The sequence below is a fragment of the Halyomorpha halys genome, unplaced genomic scaffold, assembly GCF_000696795.3.
Source record: "Halyomorpha halys isolate HHAL.00 unplaced genomic scaffold, Hhal_1.1 Scaffold567.1, whole genome shotgun sequence".
In the NCBI taxonomy this organism is placed as follows: Eukaryota; Metazoa; Arthropoda; class Insecta; order Hemiptera; family Pentatomidae; genus Halyomorpha; species Halyomorpha halys.
Window position 1 is genome coordinate 316,298 of NW_027109033.1, and position 12,666 is coordinate 328,963.

At 26.7% G+C, this 12,666-nt stretch overlaps 1 protein-coding gene across 1 annotated transcript in view; it reads left to right on the forward strand.

Annotated features, from left to right (window-relative positions):
- The window catches only part of LOC106684293 (fibrillin-2), a gene marked incomplete in the record, with an annotated part of 67,083 nt that overhangs the window by 31,932 nt on the left and 22,485 nt on the right, over positions 1-12,666 (forward strand). Inside the window, 14 exon segments of the mRNA XM_024358999.2 lie at positions 515-720; positions 1,284-1,434; positions 1,524-1,649; positions 1,720-1,845; positions 2,700-2,825; positions 3,359-3,440; positions 3,932-4,098; positions 4,481-4,674; positions 5,610-5,744; positions 6,016-6,193; positions 7,227-7,340; positions 8,695-8,829; positions 9,651-9,868; positions 11,455-11,593. Of these exon segments, the coding sequence (XP_024214767.2) occupies positions 515-720; positions 1,284-1,434; positions 1,524-1,649; positions 1,720-1,845; positions 2,700-2,825; positions 3,359-3,440; positions 3,932-4,098; positions 4,481-4,674; positions 5,610-5,744; positions 6,016-6,193; positions 7,227-7,340; positions 8,695-8,829; positions 9,651-9,868; positions 11,455-11,593 (2,097 nt within the window).

Consider the following 12,666-nt stretch of genomic DNA (forward strand, 5'->3'; position numbering starts at 1 on the left):
CAATTTCACCTATATAGATGAAATATGGTACATAATATGATATGTTATTTTATATATTTTTTTTTTTACAAATTAATTTAAGAAATAATAAATAGAAACAAAAAACTTAATAGAGGTATTAATCTAGATAAAAATAGAACCAATAACAAAAATAAAAGTTTTAGTACCATAATAAATATATCATTTAATATAGAAAATTTCAAAAATAATATTAATTAAGTTATTTAATTTTTTTGAAATTTGGAATAGTTTATTTTTTAGTTGAGATAAACTCGAGTAAAATCATTTGGTAATGAGTTGACATTATGGATAATTCTTGGTAAATTGGAAAACTTATTATAATTTCGTTTGTGAGAAGTTATTTTAAAAGTTTAATGTTTCTTGGTTTGATGAGCAGGCACATGACCTCTTTGTTTAAACATGAAAATCAGGACAATTGACAATATTATAGAAGAGTTTATTAAAAAAAATTATATCACTATTAAATCTATTATTACCATATTATTTATTTTAGGAACAATGTGTATTGATGTAAGACAAGAGAGCTGCTTTAGCGAATTCAAACATGGCATGGGTTCAGGTGTTATTGAAGGTTTGTATCCAAAATCATTGTGCTGCTGTACTCGGGTTGGTAAAGCATGGGGAGGTTCTCCCAATGGACAGCAATGTGAAGCATGTCCCAAACAAAATTCAGTAACATTCACGGAACTTTGTCCTAAGGTAATTTCTTTTCATCTTTATCTACTAATCTATAATACTAAAAAAACTTTAATGACAGTCTTAAGAAATTTATGTATCTTTGTTTTTATTAATAAATTTAACTTAAAATTAGTTCATATTTCACCAATATTTTATATCTTAAAAATCTGAGGCCCTTGCAAAAAACTTATGCTACATTTAATTAAGAATATCAGATCTATATTAAATAATTTCCAAGCACCAAAACCATTTTTGACCTGTGTAATATTTTGATTCAATAAAAAAATTGTAGATATATCTGAATAATCATGGACGTTAGTTCTTTCGATACAAATTACAAAAATTTCTCAAATTGATCTCTATGCCAATGGGATGTTTTTTCGCTCCTGCAAATTTTATAAATTTGAATGGAGCTGGTTTTTTACATATAAATGAAAAATATTAAATCATAAATATTGCGAATGGAATGAAATATCTTTTATGAGGGGTGTGGTGCCCAGTTATTTCTGGGTTTAAATTTTTGTTTTTTTAATTTTGAATAATTCTAAAAACTAAGTTTTGTTTTTACTTTTATCTAATTTTAGGGACCTGGTATGATAGACAGGAAAGATATCAATGAGTGCATTGAATTTCCTGGAATGTGTGCCAATGGAAGATGTCGCAATATGGTGGGCGGCTTTAGTTGTCGCTGTAATCAAGGATATACACTTGATGAAAATGGGATTAAATGTGTTGGTAAGAAATAGTTTTATATTTCTAATTTGAAAATAGCTTCCTAATTATTACATAAACTTATTAAATATGGAAATTTTTTGTTTTTATAGACATTGATGAATGTAATATAATGCATGGTGCTTGTGGCAATGGGACTTGCCAGAATTTACCAGGAAGTTTTACATGTAATTGTAAAGAGGGATTTGAAAATTCAGAAATTATGCAGGTTTGTGTGGGTAAGTATTTTAAGTTTTATTTATTATTGTAAGTTTTTGTATATTTTATTCATTTTTTATTTTTCTTAAGACATCAATGAATGCGAGAAAATCCCTGGTTTGTGCAGAGGAGGGACTTGTAAAAATACTCCAGGAAGTTTCACGTGTATTTGTCCTCCTGGTCATGAACTCGCTCCAGATAAAAAATCTTGTAAAGGTAAAAAAAAGTTTTTTCAAATTATTATCAATTTTATGTTTATAACAAAGAAATTAATGTATCAATCGTTTTCAGACAAAATTAGAAATTTCTTAAATGTATATTATTCTTCTGTGCAAAATGCTTTCATTAAGTTGAACTTCTTAGTGTAAATAATGAACTGCCCCCCATCAGGTGACAGAAGGTGCACAGCCACTTATATTAACTCATGCTTACGTGCTCAACTTAGTTACTTTCCTGGTTAAAAACTCATTTACACAATTTCCTGTAAATCAATATTGGTATTCTAACAATATTGGTTTCTGGTATCCTAAACAACGGATCATTATTCTAAAATTAGACGGACCATGGACGAATAAAGTTTTAGTAGAGGACATGCAGATTTGATATTTAATGTGGTTCTGTTTATAAAACCTAGAATCTTATGAAGTTTTTTAACTATGGCTTAATCTTAGACCAGATTGTAGTGTTTTATTTTTCCAAAGCTCTTACATGAATAATTTAATAATATGTGCATTATAATTAAATAATCATATTTATGTAATACATAATACATAAAATATATATTAAGGTTATACAGCCAATTAAATACTTCAAGAAGTCTCCAGGCTTGAGTATCTTAACAAGTTTTTTAAACAGTAATATTGTGCTTATTCATATTATAATTTTATGACGTAATATTAATGTTGAATGATGATCTAGAAAAGCCAGCTTAGGTGTTAATGATTAAATTAATTAAAACTAGCATTTCATTAACTTGTACATTAAAATAATTTACTTTATATATACATTTTTATTTAATTTACATATATTACATAGTACATACAACAATTATTTTATTACTTTATTTCTAGATATTGATGAATGCTCAAGAACAAGTGGAATATGCTCGAATGGTGTTTGTGAAAATATGATGGGAACATATCAATGTGTTTGTGATGATGGATACGAACATGCTGGAATCAAATCACATTGTGAAGGTATTCTGATAATGATTAACATTAAAAAAGTCTGGTACTTAATAGAAACAGAAATTATTGTATTTTTTTCCCTCCTGTTTATAATTTATCATGCTTTAATTGATTGTTTTGACAAAACTAAATTTTAGGTCATGTAACTTAATATATATTGTCATGTTCAGATAATAATAATAATTTTTTAAAATTATAATTCCCTAAAGGTCAAAAACTTGGAATAAAGATACACTTATTCTCTTCTTAGACGTTTGGGGAATACTGTTTCAGCATAATATAATTCACATTTAATACAATTTGTTAGTCTCATTCCTGGTAATAAATAGAGGAAACAATTAATAAATAAAATATTGTTTTAAAATTTCTTAATAAATTAAAAATTGTTTTTTATATTAATTACTAGAAATAAAACTAACGGATTGTAGATTGTAAGAAATTAAATTATATATAATGAATTTAATTTTGTAATTTATAATTATTTTTATTCAAATAAGAAGATCAATTTATAATTTTATTAAGGAAAATATATTTTCTTTCAGACATTGATGAATGTGATAGCAGTAATGGAGGGTGTCAGTCAATCTGCTTGAACACACCAGGAAGTTACTTATGTGATTGCCAGTATGTATAATATAGCAAAATATTTGATAATAAAGTTTATAAACTAATCAATAAATAAGCCATATATTTTATTTAATTATTATTTTAATATAGTTGAACAAAACAGTTTTGAAGAAATACCTGTCCGTAAGTTATAGTAGCAAAAATGCACCTCATGCATAATTTAATATATATAAAATTTTAACTAGTCCCATTAATGTCATCAATTTTGCAATTTTTTTTTTTAAATGAATGGTAATCATATCTATTCCCAACCCATTCAAAATGAATTAATAATAAAAAAGAAAAATATTAAATCTGGACGGACACCTTGTCATCCTAAAAAAATGTAAATATCAACTAAGAAAGAAAAAAAAAAACCTAATACATACAAAAAATATTTATAATGGTCAAATTAAATTAAATAAAAAGCTAATTGCCAAATTTGTTATAATCTAATATTAATGTGATAATTTAATAAGTTCTTAAAATAGCAATTTCATAATTTTTAGGAGAGGATTTGTTCTTAGCCTTGATAGTAGAAGTTGTATGGATATAGATGAATGTAAAGAGAATCCAAGAATATGTAACGGTGGAAAGTGCAGAAACACAATTGGAAGTTTTACCTGTGAATGCACTAAAGGGCTTTTACAAGGACCAGATGGATCATCTTGTGTTGGTATAATAATTTAGATTAAGATACTTTAACTTTTATACTTGTTTCTTTCTTATTGTACTCTCGAAATAATTTTTCCCTTATCCCATTACTACCCAAAGATAGAAATAATGTGGTTTTTTTGTTTCTAAGTTAATATTTGTTGAAAATATATTTTTGGAAAATTTGAAAACAATAGCCTATTAGGAACCATATTTTTTGGAATGTTTAATAAATGTATGAGTTAGAATTCTTAAATAAACATTTATTAACTAATTCAAATATTAAAAAATAATTTTCAATTTTATAGTGGATGACCTTTTGCCTATTTTTCTTCTAACTTGTGTTATCATCTTTTTTTATTCGAATTTAAGAAGTCTTTAATTTTTTTTTTTTTACATTCCAGATATTGATGAATGTGCACAAGACAAAAACATATGCGGAAACGGTGAATGCGATAATACCGTTGGCTCTTATCTGTGTCACTGTGAACCTGGATATTCTGTTAAGCCGAATCAGTCTTCGCTCTGCACAGATGATGATGAATGTGAGCTTTGCAATAATAATTGTGATGTGAATGCACATTGCATAAACAATCCCGTAGGTAACCAGCTCATTTATTCTATTTAATATTAATAATCATACCATTTATATTGTTTTGAATTACTTTATCAATCTTTGATAACTAAAGAAAGAGAATTCAAATTGTTACTTATCAGAATTCAATCTAAAAATAAAAAAATGACCCTGTGTAATGAATATTACACAAAAAGGAACTCAAATATTACAAAAATATTTATTTAGTACCAAAGTTTTGCCTCACATAGCTGGAGGGTATGATAATTCGGGGAGGATGATAATCAGGGAGGGTATGATAATCAGGGCTAAAAACAACATACAAAAAACTAAAAATATTGTTGACAGTGTTAGAGTTATTAGTTGACATGAAATATAAATTAAAGTAGGTAGAATTATAAAATGTAAAAAGTATATGAAAAGTAAATAAAAATGGGTAGAGTAAATTTAAATAAAATAGAAGTAAGATTTACAGAAATAAGTATAAATAAAAAAATACAGTAATAAATATTTATGCTTAATATTTATTATAATTTTTTATTTTTATGTAAGTCCCAGGTATTTTTTTATGTTTTATAGTCCTACAATAATTTAATTTATATTTCAGATCATATAATAACTCTTAGACTGTATATAACCTTTTTAGTTTTTTTAAATTTGTTTTTAGCTCTGATAAAGTCCTGCAGAGCGTGGTAAAACTTTGGTGCTTAATAAATTTGTTTTATTTGAATTTCTTTTTTACTGCACCATACCATCTTCTTCCATTATATAAATTGTTTTATTCCTCCTCACTTTCATTTTATAATGGCTTAAATTAATATAAATAAATACAGGATAAGAAAAGATATTGTTAAGGAAAAAATTATACAATAAATTTTGTAAAAGTTTTGTACAAGTGTGAGTGTAATTATAACATCTAATAAATTATATGTTGGTAATTTATTTTATTTTATTTTTAGGGATCATACAGTTGTCGTTGTAAAGATGGATTTACTGGTGATGGTACATCTTGCCAAGATATCAATGAATGTCTTAACAACAACGGTGGCTGCAATCAAAATGCTCAGTGTGTTAACAATGATGGATCTTTCAAAGTAACTATTTTATTTATTTTTCCATTATATATTGGAATGATGAATCATCAGTTTTTAATTATTTTTTTAATCAAGTATGTCAGTGATAATATCACTAATTAAGCCTTCAAGTGGTGTATATATGCATCGTTAAATGTTTTCTTTGATATCACAAATTAATTCAATTTTCCAAATAAAAAATATGTATTATTAAATTTATGCTTCTCTAAGATTAGCTCTAACAAAATAAAATATTTTATGACTTAAGACAAGATTGAACATTTTATTCTAGTGCGTCTGTGACTCCGGATTTCGCGGAGATGGCTACATGTGTACCGATGTCGATGAATGCGCTGAAAATCCGATGTTGTGTGCCAATGGGCATTGCCTTAACTATCCAGGTTCTTTCAGATGTGAATGTGAAATGGGCTTTATGCATCCAAATGATAACAGCGAAACTGCTTGTGTTGGTAAGTACACAATGTAAAAATTTAATATTAAAAATGTATGTGAGACAAAATAGCAACTATTAAGAAAAAAATTATATAAAAATGGAACTCTGATAGCTTTATGAATAAGTGTTGAAGCAACTTTAATTAAACAGAAAATAATTTTTAAAATATGACTAATTGGATTCTATTTCGTTTCTTTTGTATATTATAATAATAGACTTTTGCATTGTACTTAAACTTACCAGGGAGGGTTTGGAATGCATTTTATATCCATTTAATAACTTATAGAATCTATTTTGGAGGTTTCTGGAAGAGTTGATATAAATATGTTTTTCTTCCCACTACAGTTGGAATCCTCCAGCAGCCTTGTCCTTAGGATCAAATGAGCTGAAATTTGTTATCCAGGGTTGTTTTATAGGCAGAACAATAATTCATTAAATAAAATATTTGATATAAAACTTGTTCTTGTAAATTTCAGTTCTAAGTTTTAAGTTCCAATTTTATTATAAATTCTGTCTTACATATCAATTTTTGAAGTTAGCATTGCTTTTTTTATTCAGCCTCTAGCAAAGAGATATTCCTTTGCTATAACACTTTCTTTTTTCCCCAAAACTTTCTGTGTTTTGGTTTGTTTTTTTAAATATAAGATGATATTGTCTTGAAAGAACAATGCCATAAAAGTGGGGTGATATCAGTCAAAATTTCATTTTGTCCAGAGGACCTTTTTACAGTTTGAAACATTTCTACAGCCCCTACTTATTTAAATTAATTTAAAACTTATCTTTAATTGAATTTTATATTTTTCTTTGTTTTGATATATAATTTAACTGTATAATATATAGTTGATTCCTCACTAATAAATCACAAAATAATTTTTTGTAATAATTGAATCGTTTAAGCTTACCCCCTGACTGAATAAAAATAACTGTAATATTTAATTTGTAATACATAATAATCAAATATATTACCATTAAGATAATAAGGACATAATAGGACTAAAAGTGATTTCAATAAAAAAAAAATAGTTTTTAATAATGATTTGTTTTTATAGATATAAACGAATGCCAGATGTTTACCAATCTATGTGTTTATGGTGAATGCAAAAATATTTTTGGAATGTTCCGTTGTGAATGTAAGGAGGGCTTTCAACTGGACAATACAGGAGGTAATTATTTTATTTTTAACTTTATATATGTTTCTAATTTAATTGTTTTAATAAATTCCCAGGTGTTTATAATGAATTTTATGTAGTGATGCAAATTCTGCCACTATAAACTTAAACTTTGCTCTACCTCTTGATAAAAAAAAAAATGAAACTCACAGATATTAAACAGTGCCCTTTTCTTTCATCTATACACTAAGGAAGCTGAAGTATAAATTTTTAACTTTTTAGAATTCTATAAGCAGATTAAAAATGCAAAATCTGTTGCTTTCAAAGTAATCAACTTTGAATGTACTATCAGATTGATATAAGCAAGAGAGGCTAAGACATTAATAAAGTCAATATTCAATACCCTTGCCATAAAAATCTGTGAAAAAAATAAGGTATAAAAATCAGGCAATGGAATTCTCAAGAAAATACATATTTTAAAATTTGTAGAAGAGTAGAAAACTGGCTGCTCCTTATAGATATTTGGTGAACGTTTTTATAGAAAATATGGATTGAAATGACAAATGTTTTAAGAATTATAAAAGAATGTGAGGGAAGGGGCCGTGCTGAAGTGGCTGGAAGAAAGATACACATTCGAAAACCAACAGGAGTGAGAGGATGGTATTGTAGCTATAATGACCAGTACGTAAGTGACCTAACTTTTGACCTAGATGGCTGAAAGTATTAAAGAGTAAAGCCTAGCAATCTCATATCAAAAGTGGATTCAAATCTCACCTCTGTGGGTGAAATTTATTTTACATCAGTCCCATGGAATAAATCTCGGCATTCCCAATCTTACTAGAATAGAATAGCCATCCCATAAGAGCTTTATGAAGTAGTAAAGTTATTATCCTAATGATTGTTTTTATTTTATTTCTTCTTATGTAATTTTAATACATATAAGTTTTGCAAATTTATTATAGGGTTAAAATCCACCCTTTGTTCATCTTATATTCATTTAATCCTCAGACTATCAGCAGAAAGATTATAAATTAATATATGCTGGAGTTAAAGTTTGATTTTTGTACTTCAACATATTTCGACATCACGTTTGTGATGGAGTCATGCACTAAAAATAACAATTCATGTACCTGGAATTGGCACAGCTAAAATAACAACAGTCATTGTAGGCGAGTATGTTAATGCATAACCTCAGCAAACTCAAATCTGCAGCAATACCTGTACGATTTCGGCCTGTGTTGGTTGACTTTTATTTCATGGCGGCCCAATAGAATGAAAATTCGACCTTCCCACTCTAGTTAGAATTGGGTGATAATCTGCAGGATGTACCCTTCAAATATCATAAATATAATTGAAATTTATAATTTATAAATATTCCACGTACTTAGCAAGTATTTCATTGTTTCAGGCAATTGTACTGATAAAAATGAATGTGACAGCCCTCAAGCTTGCCAGTATGGAATTTGTAAAAACACAATTGGGAGCTATATTTGTACCTGTCCAGATAACTATCAGCTAGTTCCTGCTGGTAATGCGTGTGTTGGTAAGTTTATTTTTTAAATTGTTTATTACCCTCTTTAAGTTATTGGGTCATGACCTCTAAATGTGTCATTAAATCCCATTGGTTTGATTCCAATATCTTTTAGAATGTTAAAATAGTTTTCTTTCCCTCCTCCCCCCTCTTGCAGAGCTCTGATTTGTGCTACTTCTGGCTTCGTTTTTTTTTTTTTGTATTTCGTTATACATGTCTCTCGACATGACTCTTCAATCTTTGCTTCAATTTTCTTTTTTTTTTGTACCCCAACTAGTAGCTAGTTCACTCTTAGAAATGATCTTAATATCATTAAGAAGTTAGAAATTTAATTAAAGTTAAATAGTATGGGTGCGAATTTTAAAATTAATAGAGTATTATAATCATAATATAAGAGTTTATTAATATATTATAAATAAATTGTTTATCTTTATTGTTCTGGCTGGTTTTGGCTCTCAGGGAATTATCAAGGACTCTTAAAATCGATGATCCAAATTTTAAATTTTTTCCCTATTGCAGGCCAAGTTGATTAATAAACATTTATTCTCTTATTTCATTCATTTTGAATGTTTACCCATTTGCTTATTTGTTATCAAACTTTGATTTTGATAGGTTTTGTTAATAATAGTTTGGTAACAAATAAGCTAAGAGTTAAACAATTAAAGTATATGAAATAAGAGAATAATTTTTATGAGTGTAAAATCCGACTTCAGCCTGTCTAAACTCTTCAAGCTTTATCATTTTGTATAACTATATATTTAATCATATCCAAAATTGCATAATTTTAACTATATTTAATAAAATATAATTTGTTGTCTTAATTCATTGTTTAGACAAAAGGGAGTCTAGATGCTACTTAAATGTGGAGCCGCTACCAGGTCGTGGGCCGAGGTGCTCGAAGGAAACAGGTGGCCCTATGACAAAAGCAACATGCTGCTGTTCTCTCGGAAAGGCCTGGGGCTTAAGCTGTGAACTTTGTCCTGAACAAGATAGCAAAGAGTACAAGGATCTTTGTCCTGGGGGAACTGGTTACAGTCCAAACGTTGTGACGGTAATTTATTAAATATATCAATAATAATGAACTTATCTATGCTTATATTGTTATCATAAATCATAAGCTTTATGATACACAAAAACTGTCAAATATGAAATAATAGAGAACTGGTATATTTTTCATATAGAAAAAAAGTTCTATGAACGAAAATTTCAAAATTGGTCATTCAAAGACATAATCAAGATGGTAATAAGTAATTTATTTACAAAATAACAAATACAATTATGCTTGGTTAGTTTTTATTTTTGTTTGGTATAAAACTTATTATGAATCAATGGATTTTATAATGTAGATATAATAGTGAATATTATAAACAAATTGGATTTGATATGTGAAATTATGAAAATAGGTATTAGAAATATTAACATAATGTTGAATAATGAGAAAAGGATAATCATTCTTTGGAATTCAAAAACTGAATTTATATCTTGTTATTTCTGTCTGTTGAAAAAAGTATTTTGGAAAACCTAACTGAAACTTCTAAAATAACTGGGCTATAATTCAAGTGTATGAATCATGTAAAAAGCATGCTTTATTTGAAGAGAGAAGGGAGATAAAGCAGGAAAACATAAAAGTGTAGAAATTAAATATAAGATGGGAAAAGAATAAAGCTGATTCAACAAAACTTCTCAAAGCCTTCATGTGGACAAGTGATTTAAGATGATTCACTGTAACCAAGCAAGCCAAGTTCATTAAAATGTTTGCTATTAAATACATCAAAATTCTTGTAAATAATAAATAACTGTCATAAAAATAAAATAAATGGATTAGGTTATACCAATTCAATATAAAGGAAACATAAAGAGATGATAAGATAAAATATTAATAGACAGCAAGCAGGCAGAGTACTCTGTAAAGGAAATATACTTGGTGGGAAAAAAGGGTAGGAAATGTACATGGTGAGAAAAAAGGGTAGGAAATATGATTCTTAAATATAACTGCGAGATAGCATGTAATGTCAAAGTGCCCATGTTGACTTGATATAATTCGAAAATTAAAGATAAATCAAATTGAAGGCCAAATGGAAGAATCATTTTTTCATACAAATATTTTCTATTTTATTCAAAGTACTTGCATATACTTTTACTTAAAATTTTATTTGTATGAGTGATTTAATGACTTAAATAAATCTATTTCTTGAAAATTGTTATGATTGAAAAATGTATTTATTTTAGTTTTTATGAAATTTAAAATATAAAATTTATTTTTTATGGAGGAACATAAGCCTAATCATAGATCAGATAGAAATAAATTATACATTGTTTAGCATGCTGAATCCTCATTTTAACGAGACTTATAGTACTGCTCGATATTAGTTAACGTTTTAAAATACTGCAATATTCATTACAAATAATTGTTTTCAAATTGTGATTAGTAAAGTGATGTTGGCAAATATTTGCTTAAATTATTTTAGGTATTGTTATCTTGCAAATATCATAATTGGTTAATGTATTAATAAATTAACTAATTAATGCTTAGATTACATTGTAATATTATAATTTTAAGTTAGAATGAAAAAAACAAATTTTTGTGTATAGTGTTTAGTATAATTAACACTGATTGAAATTTATTAATGATTTTAGGTAGGCTTAGAAGACATAAATGAATGCGTCGAGCATGATAATTTGTGTAAAAATGGACATTGTACTAATACTTTTGGCAGCTATATGTGTTCATGCAGTGATGGTTTCAGGCTTAGTAACACCACTGCTATATGTGTTGGTATGTAAGTAGATTAAGAATAAAGTGTAATTACTTTAGTGGTATTATTATTAATTATTTATTTATACTAAAAAAAGTAATAAAAGAAAATGAGTATGAGATTAATAGCTGCAAACAATTAAAACAGATACTGCTTTTTAGTTCATTTTAAATCAGATACTACTGGATTATTAAGTACTATCAAACGTTATTTTATACAAACAATTTTATAAGAAAAAATCAGGCATAAACAGTTTGATAGGAATTATATTAAACCAATTATATTAAAGCCTCTAACATACTATTATAGTAGCATATCATTGTTATTTTCATAACAATTAATATTTTTATAGGAATATGAATATTTTTTATTTTCTACACGGACTTAGTTGAAAAACAAAAAAAATTACAATCCCAAGACAAATTTTCATGTTCATGTAAAACCTACCCTTTCGCAAACATTCTATGAGTAGTTACTTTAACACAAGTTATGTAATTAAATATAGGTTTAAAGTAATATCATAAATATTTAGTAAAATAAAATATTAAATTTAATTAAATCAAATGTAGGAGTGATGGAACTTGGCTTCAAGAAGCAAAACAATTAACCTGTAATTAAATATTGACCTGTTGTATATATGCACTTAAATTTTAATTGAAATTATATAAATTTTTCTCAGAAATAATCTATCAAGTCTTTGGATTTTTCTTGTTTATCATATCATCTTTATGAATATGGCTTTATAATTATCAAACATAAAAAATGGTAGAAAATTGAATTCTATCAAAAAAATAATAGGACCATTTTTAAAATTAATTTGAATTTGCTTCAAGAAAGAATTTTTAATTATTAAGTAAACAAACATTAAATCTTAGAGAAGAAAAGCATTTAATTCATGGTATACATTTTCCTGAGTTCTCAAAACAATAAATAAACAAATATATATGAAAAAAATTAACTTTCTTTTACTCATACATAAATCACTTTCTTATACCTTTCTATAGCCTTTTAAAATATGTCTTATGATTTCATATTCATTCAAAATTGTCAATCAATTCCTTACTGGCTAGACTAAAAATAGAGTTAAGTAGAA